This window comes from Zootermopsis nevadensis, unplaced genomic scaffold (assembly GCF_977971745.1).
Source record: "Zootermopsis nevadensis isolate Lab colony 2312 unplaced genomic scaffold, Znev_1.0 Znev_ptg000001l, whole genome shotgun sequence".
In the NCBI taxonomy this organism is placed as follows: domain Eukaryota; kingdom Metazoa; phylum Arthropoda; class Insecta; order Blattodea; family Termopsidae; genus Zootermopsis; species Zootermopsis nevadensis.
The window spans coordinates 16,012,143-16,028,225 of record NW_028259133.1 but is presented as its reverse complement, the minus strand read 5'-3'; the positions used below and the strand labels follow the sequence as shown (position 1 = coordinate 16,028,225).

The 16,083-nt window shown below is 36.8% G+C and overlaps 1 protein-coding gene across 1 annotated transcript; it reads left to right on the top strand.

Annotated features, from left to right (window-relative positions):
- Positions 1–188: 188 nt before the first annotated feature.
- On the top strand, positions 189–15,406 carry Nup153 (nucleoporin 153). Its single transcript, XM_022070793.2, has 10 exons — positions 189–346; positions 809–1,058; positions 1,850–2,017; positions 5,018–5,161; positions 5,480–5,607; positions 7,679–7,798; positions 8,692–8,890; positions 9,145–9,322; positions 9,484–12,948; positions 13,137–15,406. The coding sequence occupies exons 1-10, from the start codon at positions 278–280 to the stop codon at positions 13,201–13,203; spliced, it is 4,788 nt and encodes a 1,595-aa protein (XP_021926485.1). The 5' UTR covers positions 189–277; the 3' UTR covers positions 13,204–15,406.
- The last annotated feature ends 677 nt before the right edge of the window (positions 15,407–16,083 follow it).

The following is a 16,083-nucleotide window of genomic DNA, read 5'->3' as shown; positions in this document are numbered from 1 at the left end:
TGTTATCGACTGCTTTCACTACGCCTGAATCCACGTTTAGGGCCAATATTCCGGCACACTTCGAGATCAATTTTGAGAAGGCTATGCATATCCACATTTCAGCTGTCACTTGTTCACTTGCGAGGAATGCTGGTTGACTAATGCATCACGTGCGGTCTCCTACCAATTGGAGTTCAAGTAGCTGCCGCCATATTGTCGCGACGAAAGGATCAGGTTGTCAAGAAGTTAGTTGTAATGCTAGAAATTGTGTAAATGTGAAGAAAATAGAGGAGAAACTATGGTTAAAGAACTAAGTAATTTTAAAAATAAGAAATTGCATTCTTCGAAACCCTATGATGTATCCAACGTAAGTAATCTACCTTGCAGTCATCACTTCGCGCGTAATGCTGAAAATAGATCAGGAACCAAAATTATAATGATCCTTTACAGAGGATTTGAATAGCCCTGAAAGTTAAACCTAAAAATGTTTGTAATACAAACATATGACACCATATGCCATGCATTGTATCAGATTGCAACGTGAAGTACTTATAATTAAGCTGCTGTGCTTGAAATGGGTCAAGGAATATATTTTTTCTGAGAACTGGAAGACAGTTGCATGCTGTATGTGTTGGGGCATGATGATAGCATGTGGCATGGTCTTTATCATTTTTTGTTAAGATGTATGTAACTTAGATCGATCTAGGTTAACCTGTCGTAAGTTGACTTTTTGGCGGGGGCAGCACAAAGTTTTAAAATATGTGTTACCAGAGTATTTATGGTTGCATAAATAAAATAACATGTTGGATTTTTGTGCTTTCTTTTGCAGTCTTTTGTCAAAAAGGTTGCTTCTAGTGTAACAAACCTTCTTCCACAACCAGCATGGCTTAGTAAATGGTTTACTTCATCTGTAGAGACTGAAGTACAAGAAAGGGATGTTGTTAATTTGAATAATTCTGGTTCAGAGGATCATGATAATGTCAAAGTGCACACATCACCAAGAAAGTCAGCCAAGATTCCATTGAATCAGCAGTTTCCTCCAGATAGTTTTAAAATATCTCCAGTTTTTAATGATCAAGGTATGGCCAAAGTTTTGATAGAATTATTTACATTGTTTAGACACTCTTTGACGTAAATACGTCTATACGGAAGGGTTATTCGGCAAAAAAGTGTAACGAAAATGTATAAGATCCGTATCAACAAATTGACAGCAATGGTTAGCTTGGGTGCATTGTTATGTTACCTAGGAAACATCATCTGTTTACTCGGCATTGTTGTTATGTTACTGCCGTCAACAATCTGCTTTCGTAACAAGATGTATGACATTGAAGATAACATTATATTACATTTCACTACTTTACATTACATTTCATTACTTCACATTACATTACATTACAGAGACGTAAATATAAATTAAATAGGGAGACGTATTTACGTCAAATTCTCCGGAACCGTGGTTCCGCTGTCAATTTTTTTGACATAAGCCAAGAATGTAGAACATGTTATGTAAACTTAGCAAATTTTGAGTTTGGTGATGATACAAGTTTTCTTTGAAGGTGGAGCACATCAATGAAGATTGCATATAACTATATAAAATTTTATGTAAGGTTTGTTAATCCTGTGTTTCTGTTTACTGCAGCGTCAACAAAGAGCGCCTTTGCAAAGGCTGGCTTCACTTCTTCCTCTCTGTGCCTACCACTCATATACTGTTTGTTTTGTATTAAATTCCAGTCTCAAAAACATGAGGATGATAATTATGTGTGTTAACAAAGTCTGAAGTTTGGCCTACTGAATTTTATTTTCCATTTATTATTGTGTTATATTATTATTATAAGATTTGAAACAAACTAATTAGTGTGGATATTAACAGTATCAAGTCAGCAGGGAGGCTCTTCAGGAATTATTCACGATGACATTTACAAAGATGAAGCAGTAGCAGGTCCCAGTGGAATAAATACAAGACATCTTGTATCCTCCACCCCAAATATACAGTCAACAGCAACGCACCTGTTGGCTGGTACGGACCGGAAGATGAATGGTAAAAAAAATGTCATTATTATAAACTTCAAATGGTTTTCTGTAAAAATGGTTTCAGTGAAGTTTCATTTGGCTGTTGTAATTTTTTCAGCTGTTTTGATTATATTCTTTAATGGTTCTCTCAAGGTGTGCTGTTATCTTGACTTACATGACATAAGAGGTATTTTATTTATTCACTTATGGTTTACTTAATGATGCTCTTAGTAGCTTAGACTATGTAGTGCCAATGAAAGGTAAGTGATTTAAAGTGTATAGTTGTTTATTTGTTATGGTATAATAAGGTGACAATTGTTCTAGACAGATGGCGCTTGAACATCCACACATATGGAAGAATAAATTTAATTTTTAGTGTGTAGTATCATTTATGGGTCATGGTAACTTAGATATTATAACTGGGAGTTCACCAAACATACAGATATTTAGAGACTTCATTACCTCTCTAATGAGCATATGGAGGTAACAGATAATCTTAATTGGTTGAACAAGAGATCAGTACAGATGTGATATGTGAATAAATGCTGATGTTATAAAAATAATGAGCATACCATTATATAACTTGTAACATTTTAAATAAGACTACATGCATTTTAGATATTGTATAAGAAAAACTTAGGTTGGTGTTGCATCATTGGTTCTGACTTCTGCTAACTCACATGTAGGAGAAACCTGATTTATATCTTATCAAGAAATCAGTTACTCCGAGTTTTCCACAGTTTTTCTCAATCTATACTGTAAAATAGGCCATGATATTTTCAATTTCTGTCTCAATTCAGGATTCATAACTACCATACTGTACATAAAATCTGTCAACAGAACTTTTTGAGTAAGTGAACAGCCAACATTTGGGCTCTTCTCTCAAATTTCAGAATTTTGTCATTCCTTAAATCTGAATATGTACTTTCTTTAAGTTGTCTTTGTGGTTAATTTCTAAAACACTGTTCCTGTTGATAAATATACTTGCCATACAGTTTTATTAGTTTACATATTAACTTTGAACCGTATTGCATTTCTGAGCATCTTGGCACCAGATTTAAAATAATAAGCAAACTAGATGATGATGATGATCACATATACTACTACAAATATGACTATTTGTTGTTTTTACTTCAGTTTTACTGTAGTGATAGCAGTACAATGACAAGACAAAGAAAAGATTTTAAGTACAAGAATGTGTATTTACTAGTATGGTGCTAGGGAATAATTTTCATAGAAATCTGAGTCACACAAGCAGGCTGTATTGTAGAACTCTTTGTTATTAATGAACATGCCACGAATGGTGTGGTGGCAAGGATCTGTGTGCTAACTTTGGCAGTAAGATGAAGGTGAATCGTTAATCTGACACTCAGTCCACATTACAGGTTAGAGTTACTGGTGCTATTGTAGAGGAGGCTGGTTGGGCCTCATGAAAGCCAGTACAAAACCAGAGAAAAATCTCTGTTTGACTCAGAAATTGAACCCTGGGCATTGAGCCTGTAGTCAGTTATTTTGTGTCCTGTCATATGTTGAGGATTATGATGATGAGTAAAATGTATACCAACAACCTGTAACACGGTATTGATTATTATTAAAACACATTAGTGGTATTGCATGTTACATTAGTTTAACAAGTTGGCAGTGTTAGTAACATTGGTGGATAGATTAGCATAATACAGTGTAAATTAAAATGTTGTGGCCAATATTGTGTGGATATTTAAGAGCAGCATCTTCTGAGTTTTAACACATAGGTTAGTACTTCAAAACATCAGTAATAAAATCTGGTGTTGCACAGAGTATGGATGTTGAATTTGCTAAGTGGGGCTCATTTATTTAGAATAAGGTAGGTGCACTGTAATCCTCTTTTGTCCATGTTGTAGCCATTTACCTCACAGACTAAGCTGTACTGGCTCTTAATAGTTGCAGTGTATCTTGAAAAGTAATATGGTAGCAGCATTTGAGAAAATGCTGCATACATACAGTAAATCCTGCTTATAATGGAATCCAAAGGGATGTGAATATTTTTTCTTGACACTTCTAGGTAAAAAGTCTTAAACAGTACATGCTCAATGCCCTTATGCTTTTATTATCCACCTCATGAGTCAGAAATTCATGTTACACTCTATTGTTATAGAGTATTAGTGTGTATTTTAAGTTTGGTCTTTCTATGTCCTTAGTAGGAGATGTAGTATTCTGCAGGTGTTTGTGAATGGTTAGATTTTCATCTGGCAGAAATGTTGCTTTTTATATTAATTCCCTGAAGCTCAGCATGGAAGAAAATTATAAACAGGCAGGCTGTTTTCTATTGAATTCTTGTTTTACTTTCCTGTTTCTGCATTAAATAACTTCTCTTTTTAGAGGTGATTCTGCATTAGTTTGTTTTTGGATGGGAACAGTTTTATAAAGACAGGATTCTTTTTAATCCTCATGCTGTTTTAGGCAGGGTTTCTGGAATTAGTAGCTGCTTATTACTAGATCAGACAGTATATATCCAACACCATCATTTGAGCAAAAAAACTCATATGTCATCAAGAAGTAGTAGTTGAACATAAATTAACGGAAAAGCAACATTATTACACTGTACTAGAGAATCAAGGCTATGAATAGCACAAATAAACTATACACTAATATCCATTATGGTTGAATCTCCTAACATATGCCTCTTCACAGAGCTACATCCTGTACTCTCAGAGAACAAGGAGTCACAACCACATAAGCGGCAGTGACTAACAAGACAAGAGTTACTAAAATGTTTCATTTAGTGTACTTGGTGTCCAATCCCCATTTATTGACGAAATAAATAATTATTTGTAATGCATATGGTAGAAAGATGACAGGGTGACTCGGTATTTAGCAGTAACAGAAGTAAGTCTGCATGTACAGGCCCTAAATAATAACTTTTGGGACTAGATTTACTCATTGGGACCATGTTCCTTATTTTATTGTTTGGAGGAGAGAAGTTTATGATTTCATTTTAGAACTCTTTGAAATGTGTAAGGTATAGTATATTCCAGTTTTTTGTTTAAAGGAGATGACCAATCAGAAAGCAGTGAGTCTACAAGTGGCTGCTCATCCTTGGTACCTCAAGCTAACCGACAGTATCAGGCTGGTGGAAGAGTGATAAACAGTTCATCAGGGCGAAGGCGGAGCATGGATGAGAAGTTGAGCTTTAGTAAGTTATTTTTGAACAAAACTCTTTATATATTTTAGATTGTTTGAAAAAAAAATTTTGCTGATATATCACAGGATGCAAGAATCTCTTTACAACCAACTTTCCTTGTGCTTTCAGGAAAAGTGGACTTGCATGCATGTGTGAGTGTGTGCGTGCATGCACGTGTGCATTCATTATTCTCTGTCATTCCTTGACAGTGACTTTGAACAGGTGGATTGTTTTACTTGTAGTGAACATTTAGTTATTCACTCTGTACTTAACATATGTAAAAACTGATATTCAGTAATATGACAAATTTAATATTCTGTTTCATTATAGCTGGTCATCTCCAGAGCCCACGGACATTGTTCTCTGACCGAAGCCACAGTCGTAGTCCACGGCTTACCCCATATGCCAACAGAAAAAGGCCATCGTTCAATGTATCTTCATTTGCCTCACCATTTCAGGTTTGTAGAGCAAGCAGTGCATTGCTTTTTGTAGTGAATTTATCCCAGAAGATCCAAACTGCTATCACTCTTATTATTAGGAAAGAGTCTTATCATGTATATAAATAGGTTCACTGTGGAGGGGCAAGTATGTTACAGATTTTTTTAAAACTCCAGAATTTCTTGCATAATTGTCACATTCCAGTTTTGTTAATAACTGCAACAATTACATTGTAAATATATTTCTCTTTTTGCAGTAAAACCTTGTACTTGCTTCCCCAGAAGTACACTGTCCTGTAATTATATAATTATTTCTTGAAAAATACCTGTCATTTAATTTGCGTGTTCTTGGTTTTAAACAGTTTTTGTGACTGGTCAGACTTTTTCTTTTAGCCATCAACTTCTTCGATTTGTTAGTTACTCTCTTACAAGCTTCGTTTTAGTTTTCATTGTGGTTGCTTTCAAGTTTGGTGCAGTTATTATTTAATCTTATAGCTTAGTCTCCTGGATGCACTGCAGTTATATTTTCTATTTGCATGTTTGATGTGATTTGGCATGATTGCAACGCAGCGGGAAAGAAAAGCTCTTCCCTTAGAAGAAGTACTAAAAATATTACAAGACATTTACAAATTCATGGGAACTCATATTTCTATGGTGAAACAACTTGAATTATCAGTCTCGGCTCAATACAGTACAGATGACTCTCATTATACATCAGGGCTACATTTATGCGAATTGTCACATATATAAGAAAACACGTGAAATGGGAAATATATAACATGCCTGTGGAATTTGTTGGTGATATATCATGATAGGCCTTAATTTGTAGTCCCTGGTGTCAAAATAGTGGGGTGAGTCAGTGAAACTGTGTAACCCCTATACAGCAGCTTCTACCATGGCCACAGATAGGATATTCATGCTCCTCATGGCACTGAAATAAAACTGCAGTTGTGTGAAAATATGGATGTTGAAAGTGGGTATAAAGAGAGACCCACAGTCAGAAGCCACCATGCCACTGAAGAAAATGAAGAACATTGTGGTACATATCAAATTATTGTTTTGAAAATTAGATATGTTATTTATTGCAGTGTGCTGACTTTCATCATAATACTCTATATTTTTAGTTTCTTATAATTATATGTTATAAAATGTTTGTATGAGGGTCACTCCAAAAGTAATGCACCCTATTTTTTTTAATTCAATTTTTATTTTACAACTTTGTTGTTCACACAGTGGATAGGTACAGCCTTTAGGAACAAAATGCTACTTTTAAACATAGTCTCTGTCTCTCTCATCTGCCTTACGTTCACCTTCTCAACATTGGTGTCCACGCTGACTGCTGCATGGCAAATCACAAATGTCCACCTTTGCCTGATGTTCTTTGTCCCCAGTGGTTAACTGTGTTGTGATCGACAGTATCCTCCCCATACATCTTCTGCAGTCGCTTGTGGATGTTTCCCACCGTCTCATTCTCACACACCAGGAACTTGATAACAGCACGTTGTTTCTGACAAACATCAAGGACAGCAGCCATGTTTAACGAATGATACACATGTACCACTTGCAGGAGAAGGATGAACTATGTTTTAATAGAAGCAGGATGAATGTATCTGTGTTCTGTGTGAAAAGCAACATGGTAGAATAAAAGGGGATTTTTTTTAAAAAAATGGTGTATTGCTTTTGGAGTGACCCTTGTAAATAGTAAAAAAGTAAAGTTTGTCCCACTATACGCCATGTAGGCGTTTGGGGTGAGTGGAGGTATAGCTCCTCTCTTCCTTGACCCCGGCACTGGATGGGGGTGAGTGGTTAGGATCACGCCCTGGCCGGCTTTGGAGTGACCCTTGTACATTGCATAATAATTAACCTGCATTATTTTCTGACCATTCCAGTAGAGGTTTGAGGTGTAGGTAAGTAGTAAGCTCATGATTTTTGCATTTCCTGTAATTTACACTATTTTTCATTAGTTCCCAGAAAAGTGTAAATATAGGGTTTTACTGTAATTTCACTTCAGTATTTCAGTTGGGTTACAAAGATCATTATTTTCCTTTGTGCTGTTACTGCACAATCACAAGTTCATTTTGTTATTCTGCAGGGGAAGGATAAATCTGCAGTTGAGAGTTGTGTTACCAGTTCACCATTCTACGCAGGGAGGACAATGTATGGAGGGGCTTCTGCCTACAGGACTAAGGACAGGTCATTTGTTCATTGTGAGGTAAATATATGGTTGTCTTCATATTATGTTATGTTTTAATATATAGGCACAACTTAATTTTAAACTGTTTGTTCTGAACTCTTAACACTTTTCTGGTAAACTGTAGATGTATCATGTTGGATAATTGTCTATTGTCAGAGGCAGGCCTGCACAAATCATGGGTGCCAGGCCATCATGCTCCCTAGAATTTTCCGCATGTTGTATATATTAAAAGACACATGCAGGGACATACACCCATGCAAACTTCTGACATTATGGGACAGTTATGCAGGAATGGTATGAGGTATGTTTACACAGTGTTCTCTACTCCCATCTTGAGGTGGTGGGTGTTCTGGCATTTTCTTCTTCTTTTATGTATTTATTGTGAGACTAGGATTGGTGGTTTGGATCGCTTGTAATTTTCTGATGTTTAATGCATAGGGATTTTCTATCTACTTGCCACCTTTTGCTGCCCCCCCCCCCCTTCTTGTTTTATTAAAGAATGTAGTTTTGAGATAAAATCATAACTCATTATGAGGGTTGGGTTATGTATATATCAAGGAACAATCATATCATAGAATTAGTTATATATGCAGCTCAGTTTATACTGTTTGCTATGTGATTCTGGCTTTGTATTGTCTCGTGTTTGCAAGGAAAGTAATGGTTCTATTAGGATATCTATACCACCACATTGCTTGGCCTAGAAACCACCAGCACAACGTTGTCAGTAATTTAAAAACATTTATCCTAAATTTAAAGCATGTTCTTAGAAACCTAGCCCTTTCTTCTTTTTCTTCAAATGTTTAGATATTGTCTTTGGAACCATTACCTATGAATTAAAATTAAAAATGGGAGTGTTCGTTTAAATATTGAGGTGTTGCAATGTTAAAATATTGGCATATTTTATTTTGTAGGTTGTATCTCAGAAACGAGGTGGGGTTCAAGTGAAGCCCGTGAATTTTGCATCTGATTCACTAAGCAGCATGAGCACAACAGCTCGGCGTATTCTTGAGGCACTAGAACAGTTTTCAACACCAGTTCTTGATGCTAAACGCATACCTCTGGAATCTTCAACTCCACCACTAAGTTTGAAGCATAAACGTATATACACAGGTAAGGAATTCTTACTCCTGCTGTTAACACTCCTTATGAACTGAATTGTTTAGTTCAGTAGGCATGGGACATCACAGCAATGACATGCTGCCTATTGCTGTATCTTATGACCTGATAAAACATTTACCACGTACAGTTCATAGTATTGTATGTATGTGCATATGTGTGCACTTGTGCATTCATAAAAATATTGGTGATTCCAAACTTGACATTATTATTGGACACCAGCATAGAATTTCTCTTTAACTTTCCAGGACTGCGCCCCAGTCAAGCACCTCATACATCAAAATCAGCATGTGGCCTGACTATTCCCACTGTGCCAGACTTGTTGAAAATGAAATGCCGTGAGAAGTTGCAGGATTCCTTGGAGTCTGCGCGTCTCATTGCTGTGACATCTTATCCAAGCAACTTTAATCAAGAGTATAGACTTAGGTAAGTGTAACTGTTGGGTGCAAAGTGTAAATTAGTTCTACTCAACTATAGAACAATATGTCCAGCTTTTATACATTAGTGTACATTTCATCTTACTGTGTTATATTTCTTTGCTATGTTGGGCATTATCTCAAGAACTTAAGCAACACACTCTTTTGCAGGTTTGAGGATGGTGAGCAGAGTGGAAAACATGTGGGAAAGATCAGAGGCAAGGAGAAAGAATTAGAAGAGGAAACTGTAGCAGCAGTAAATCTCCCTAACATTTCATTACCACTTACATCTCTTCCAAAGTTTGACTTTATAGTTCCTCCAGCTTCTAGTACCCCTAAAGTCACCTGTACTTTCAAATTTGCATCCCCAATCACTGTCACAGAAAATGCAAGGACAAGTTTGCCTACAGATACCTTTACTTTCAGTAAGCCTATCAGTGCTGTAGGTAATAAGAACACCACAATGAGCAGAGAAATGAATGGTGTTGGTACTTTCATTCCAGATTTTGCTCCCAAATTAGGTGCAATGCAATTCATGTCTGGAAGTGACAATAAATCAGTGTCTTCTGATGCCGGTGTGTCATGTAATAATAGTCAGAGTAGTGATGTGTGTTTTGGCACCAAAGCTGCCACAGAACTGAAAGCAGGTAGTGTGATGGACATTTTGGGAAAGAAGCCCATCTCCATTGATAAGGAAGAATTGAAGGAGGTTACTTCAAGTAGCAGTGTCTCTTTAGATAAGTTCAGACCAGCCCCTGGAACTTGGGAGTGTGGGCTCTGCATGATCCGCAATAAGAGCGATGCCATGAGGTGTATTGCCTGTGAGACTATCCGAACATTTGTTGGATCAGTGAGTTTTAATATGGCAGCTACGACAGCATGTCCTGAAATTCAATCCAGTGCATCAGAGGACATGTGGGATTGCAGTTCCTGCCATGAACATAATCCATGCTGTGTTGCAATGTGTGGAAAGTGCTTAGTAGCAAGGACTGGACAAAGCCTGTCTCAAGCTAAAGAGCCAGACAAACCAGCAGTTTCAATCTCTGGATTTGGCAATAAATTCAAACCTGCAAGTGATACTTGGGAATGTAGCACATGCTTAGTACGGAATCCAGGCTCCACTAATTTTTGTCAGGCCTGTGAAACCCAAGGACCAGTATTAACTACCAAGTCATCACCCAAGGTTGGTTTTGGATTTGGTGACAGGTTTAAGAAACCACCAGGAGCCTGGAATTGTCCAGATTGCATGGTGCAGAACAGCGCTGATTCATTGAATTGTGTAGCATGTAAGAGAGCCAAACCTGGTTCTGAGCCCGAGTCAACTGTGAAGTTTAATTTTGGAATTGATAAGGCTAATTTTTCGGTAAAGGAGTCTGACATTTACTCTTCTTCAAACATGCAGGGGTTCAAATTTGGTGAAACCAAGGTGACAGCTGCATCAGGCTTCTCTTTTGGAGTAACCCAGACCTGTGAAACAAAAGGGTTGGTATTGGGTAGCACATCATCATCTCCATTGTCCACAACTGGTGTTTTATTTGGAGATGGGTTTAAGAAATCACCAGGGACATGGAATTGTCCAGTTTGCATGATTCAGATTAACAATGACTCATTAAAATGTGTACAGTGTGAGAAAATGAGGCCTGATTCAAGTTCACAATCAGCCATAAAGTTCAGTTTTGGAATTGATAAGGCTGGTGTTTCACTAAAGGAGTCTGACATTGCCTCTTCATCAAAAATGCAAGGTTTTAAATTTGGTGAAACCAAGGTGACAGTTGCATCAGACACTGTACCTAGAATACCAGACTCAGATATATCAACTGTTGTTACCACTGGTTTTAGTTTTGGAAATTCAGCTTCTCCGCTCTCAGTGGTAAAAACTGCAGGTACAAGCTCACATTCACAAACGGAATTTTCTTTTGGAGTTCCACGTCCTGAATTTCAGTCACAAGCATCAGATGGAGATAAACCATCTGGAGGTATGCCAAAGAAATGCCGGTCTTCTGATACTGTTGAGGTGACTGTAAATTCAGATGGTGATGCGCATACAAATTCAGGTTTAAGTAGAGAACCTGCAACTTCAAACTGCACACAACAAATACAAGATAATTCTGACAGTAAAGACCATGGCACAAAGAGGGTCACATTTTCATTTGGTGCAGCTGGTGGCACAAGTGAGAAGCCTAATACAGCAACGAAAACAGTTGATTGTGCAAAGCCTACTTTCAGTTTTCCTGTTTCTACTGTGGGTACAGCTTCCACAGACTTCAGCTTGAGTTCAGTTAAGCCAGTTGTTTCTACTATTCCCAGTTTCAGTTTCACTTCATCACAAGCTTCATTTGGCAGCAGTACTGCCACACCTGTAACCGTGAGCAGTATTGGTGCTTCTACTGACGTCTTAACATCAAATGTCACTTCTGCAGCATCATCAAATTTGTTTTCTTTTGGTTCACCAAAATCATGTGTGGCATTTGGAGGGTCTTCTCAGCAGTTAGCCAATACTTCTGGATCAGTGCCAACATGTGGCAGTGCATTGAAAGCTACTGCTTCTCCAGCTGCTTTCAATTTTATTCCTAACATTAACAACAAAGAATCTGTTGGAGCTACAACATCAAGCTTTGCATCATTGGCAAGCACTGGATCAAAAGCAACATTTGGCACATCATTGAAAACTACTGCTGCTTCATCTAATTTCAGCTTTATTGCTGAATTTAATAAAGCGCGCCCTGTTGTTACTGTACCAAACTTTGTATCAGTAACAAGTGCTGCAACTGTTACAGCATTTGGACCCTTAACCACAACTAACACTTCATCCTCCCTGCCAAATTTTAATTCTGCCACAACATCTAATTTTGGTTTTGCAGCAAGAAGCACATTTCCAGTATTTGGCACACCCAGCATATCTACTGCAGGTACTACCATTTTAACATCATCTAGTTCTAGTATTACTTCAGCTCCACTTTTCAGTACAGGATTTGCCTCTCTTAATGAACAGAAGCCATCACTGCCAGCTGTCAGTAATTCAGCAACCAAACCTGTACCATTTCCTTCTGCTGGACAGACATTTTCTTTTGGTAGCCCTCAGAATGACAAAGGATTTGCCAGTAATGGTGCATTTAGTTTTGGTGCAACCTCACCACCAGGGGCAAATTCAGGTTTTCAGTTTGTTTCAAACAATCAGTCAGCTCCTCAGGTTGGGCCTACTTTCAGTTTTGGATCCAATGTAGTTACAACATCCAGTGCTACAATCCCATCATTTGGAACACAACCTGTTTGTGCCCCTGTGTTTGGGGCAGCAGCCTCAATATTTGGTAGCAGCAATCCTGGCACCAACAGCACTACTATTACCAGTGCTGCTGCTCCTGCTCCTGCTCCTACTGTCACACCTGCTACCAGCACGTCATTCAAATTTGGCTCCTCTATTTCACAACCAAGTTCAAACTTGTTTGGCTTCCCTGCAAGTCAGGTCACTGGATTGACTAATGTTGGAGTTTCAAACTTGACCAGCCCAACACCAAACTTCAACTTCAACCAGGCACAGGTAGCTGCACAACCTTCAGCCCAGACTGCTGCACCAACATTTGACCCTTCTGTACGGCCCATTTTCAACTTCACCAAGGGGGAAACACCTTCATTTACGTAAGTAGAATATGTAGTAATAAAATCTTTCTGTTTAAGATGTGTGAGGGATCTGTATAGGAAAATTGCAACCACAGTGCATTTCCTTTTCCATAAATCATCTTGGGGTTTTAATGTATATCTCATATTTGCAAAGTCAGTAATATTGACCTATCCTGCTGCAAAATGTAATTTTAAATTTATTACAGAGCTGCTGGTACTCCAGGGTCTGTACGTCGTTTCAAGAAGGCATTAAGGAGGACACATCCTCGATAAGAAAGTGGAGTGTTGGAGCTGTTGACTTTTGTATTATATGTAACAGAAGATTCTAGTGATTCACATGTTCTTCATAAAAAAGATTTATGTTAACATCAAACTGAAAAGGTTGACTTTTAGAATGAAATCTCACAATTAAAATATAAAATTGAAGTATTTGAATTTTAGAAAAAATTTCACAATAAATGATATAAAATTTAAATTAATAAAATGAATGATGAACACAGCTGAGTTGACTTATTTATAATTAGTAGTACTTTTAATCTTAACAAGGTACCAATCATGGAATCATAAACATTTCATTCAGAATAACATCGTCATTATAAACATTTCGAACACACTTTGACATGAAATTTACGAAGTAGCTGCTAACAAAGCCAAAAGTAAAATTCAAGAACTTTTGAAACATGTGTGTTTTAGTGTGAAGTGACATTGTCTTTGAGAGTAACAGTTTGTTTTCAAAGGCTCCAGGTCAGTACATTGCTGTGGTTTCATATATTGTTCCACTTAGATCTGGTAGGAATTGCTTCATCCAAATTGTGGGTAGACAGTTTACTTCAAGCAATTGAGTAATTATTTAAGTAACTTATAAAATATATAATTAAAGTGGCATTCAGAACATTGTAAGGAGGAGAGTAAGGGATTTTGGTCAGGAACCTGAATGCCATTTTCCATTGCTGTGGTTTAGATGTCATCTATGGCCTGGTTACTCTGATGATAACTGTAATAATTTTGTTGTTTTGTGAAGATCCTCTGAATGTGTATGGTTAAGTAACCAGGTGCTAGCATAGGTTGCCTCACTTCTAGTTTGGGATGTGTTGGCTGTGAACATTCTCTGTGTTTTTGAGGGCTATGTCCTCGTTCCTCATTCCTCACATTTTCGGTAGAATCACAATAAAAGTGCATTTTCATGTCAGAACAATGTGTCTATTATTACAATTATGAATGGCCTTAAAATGAGTGCCATTTTTTCAAGAGAATGTTCACAGTGTTAGTGTATAATGAATATAATTGTTTTAGCAATCTTATTAGTTTTGTTTGCATTGGGATGGAATACATTAGTAGCCAGACATGGTTTTTTACACACATGTACACATTTGTGGCCTGGCCCACAGAATTTGTTTTGAATTTTTAATATACCACACGTAGCTGTGTGTGGTATTGATATATAATAAAAATATATGAACTATTTCTCATGAAATTGCCAAATGATGGTAATGGTATGAATTTTCTAGGAAGCTTTTCTGTGATATTCTTGTGGGCCAGGTCTTTAGGCACATATGGTCATGTAAATGTCTATTTTGTGTAGAAGGCAGGCTCACTCCTCAAAAGTTCCGCCAGGAAAAGCGGATTCCTATTCTTTTAATAGGTGTATGACGTGATGTGACTGTGTCAGAGGATGTTGATGATTGTATGCTGTGTTTTGGACAAATATTTACATATATGACACTGTTTTTGATTAGAAAAATATATGAAAAAGGTGTGTGAAAGGAGTTAGACTGCTTTGTGTGTAAATATGGTATTAAATGTTTTTGGCTGTCATTTTCATTAGTTGCTGAAAATTTCATCTGGGCCACATTTGCTACTGCAGTATGTCAGCAGTCAGACATTTATGTTTAAAGGTTGTGAACTAAAGCTGGCATTCTCTGTTTTTATGCGACATTTTAATACAGTAAGTAATAGACATTGCATTGTATGTCATATAAGAATGGTTTGCAATCGCATTTCAATTTTCACATTTCAGCTTGTAAATAAATCTGTAGGATGAAGTTTTCAGCAGGAACAAAATATTTGTGCCTTTATTATTTTCATGGTGTATAATTAAGCTCCAGTTGTCAAAGGCATATTCCAGAAATGTCATATGCCATAATTGTTTTGCCCTGTTTTCAATATGTGACATTTTTGAAAACTCTGGTACTGTATATTACAAGAATGTATTTCTGGATTCAGTCATGACATCGTTTTCCTACAGTGCTCAATTACTGTTACAACATAGATGAATTAATAAGGTTACGTTTTATCAGCATCTGCAAGTTGTTACAAAACTGTTTTGAGTTGTTTTATAATCTTATTGGTTTCATGGCATATGATATTTATATACATAATTAGTTTGAAATTAAAAATCAGGTCTGTTGTGTTATACATTGTAATTTAATTACATGTATATTCACATTGCATTCAAAATACACTTTTGATTCAAGTAGTTGCCTTGTAGTTACACCTGCAGTTAGTTTTTGTGATTGTGTGAGTTTCTTTCTTCCTCTGGATCCTTTCCATATCTCATTATGTACATTGGCAGTTCAAGAAATTTCCATGTATAATATTAACCCTACAAAAAATCATTTTTTAATATGCCAATATAAAATGATATATCCTTTTACTCCCACTTAGCACTGTATAATCCAAATTCTGTTTGAACTTTCTTGAATTGTTTATGTTTTATACAGGTCAGTGGATGTAAAGTCTGCATTCCTTTCCTTTTTAGCTTCTTGTCATCTCTTTCCTCTCATCTTGATGTCTTCTACTACCTTGCTGAACCACATTGTTCTGGGTCATCCTATGAACCTCTCTCTCCATTAAATTCTAATCTAATATGCTCCTTGTATGCATGTGCTATCGTATTTTCGTGTCCAAACCACTAGTAGGTTCCCTTTTCTTTATATTGATGATGAGGCAGCAAGCATTTCTGAAATATCAGTAAATTTCTACCATTCTACACAGCACATTTCAAAAGACAAGTCATCTGAATTTTTGTGTATTATCTACACGAACATTGGTTTTCAAAGGACTAACAGTGTGAGAGCAGTTACTTTTTTTACAGATATATAAGTATACCTTTACTACTGTGTGCCTAATTTGAGGTTATAGTATCTGTATTCA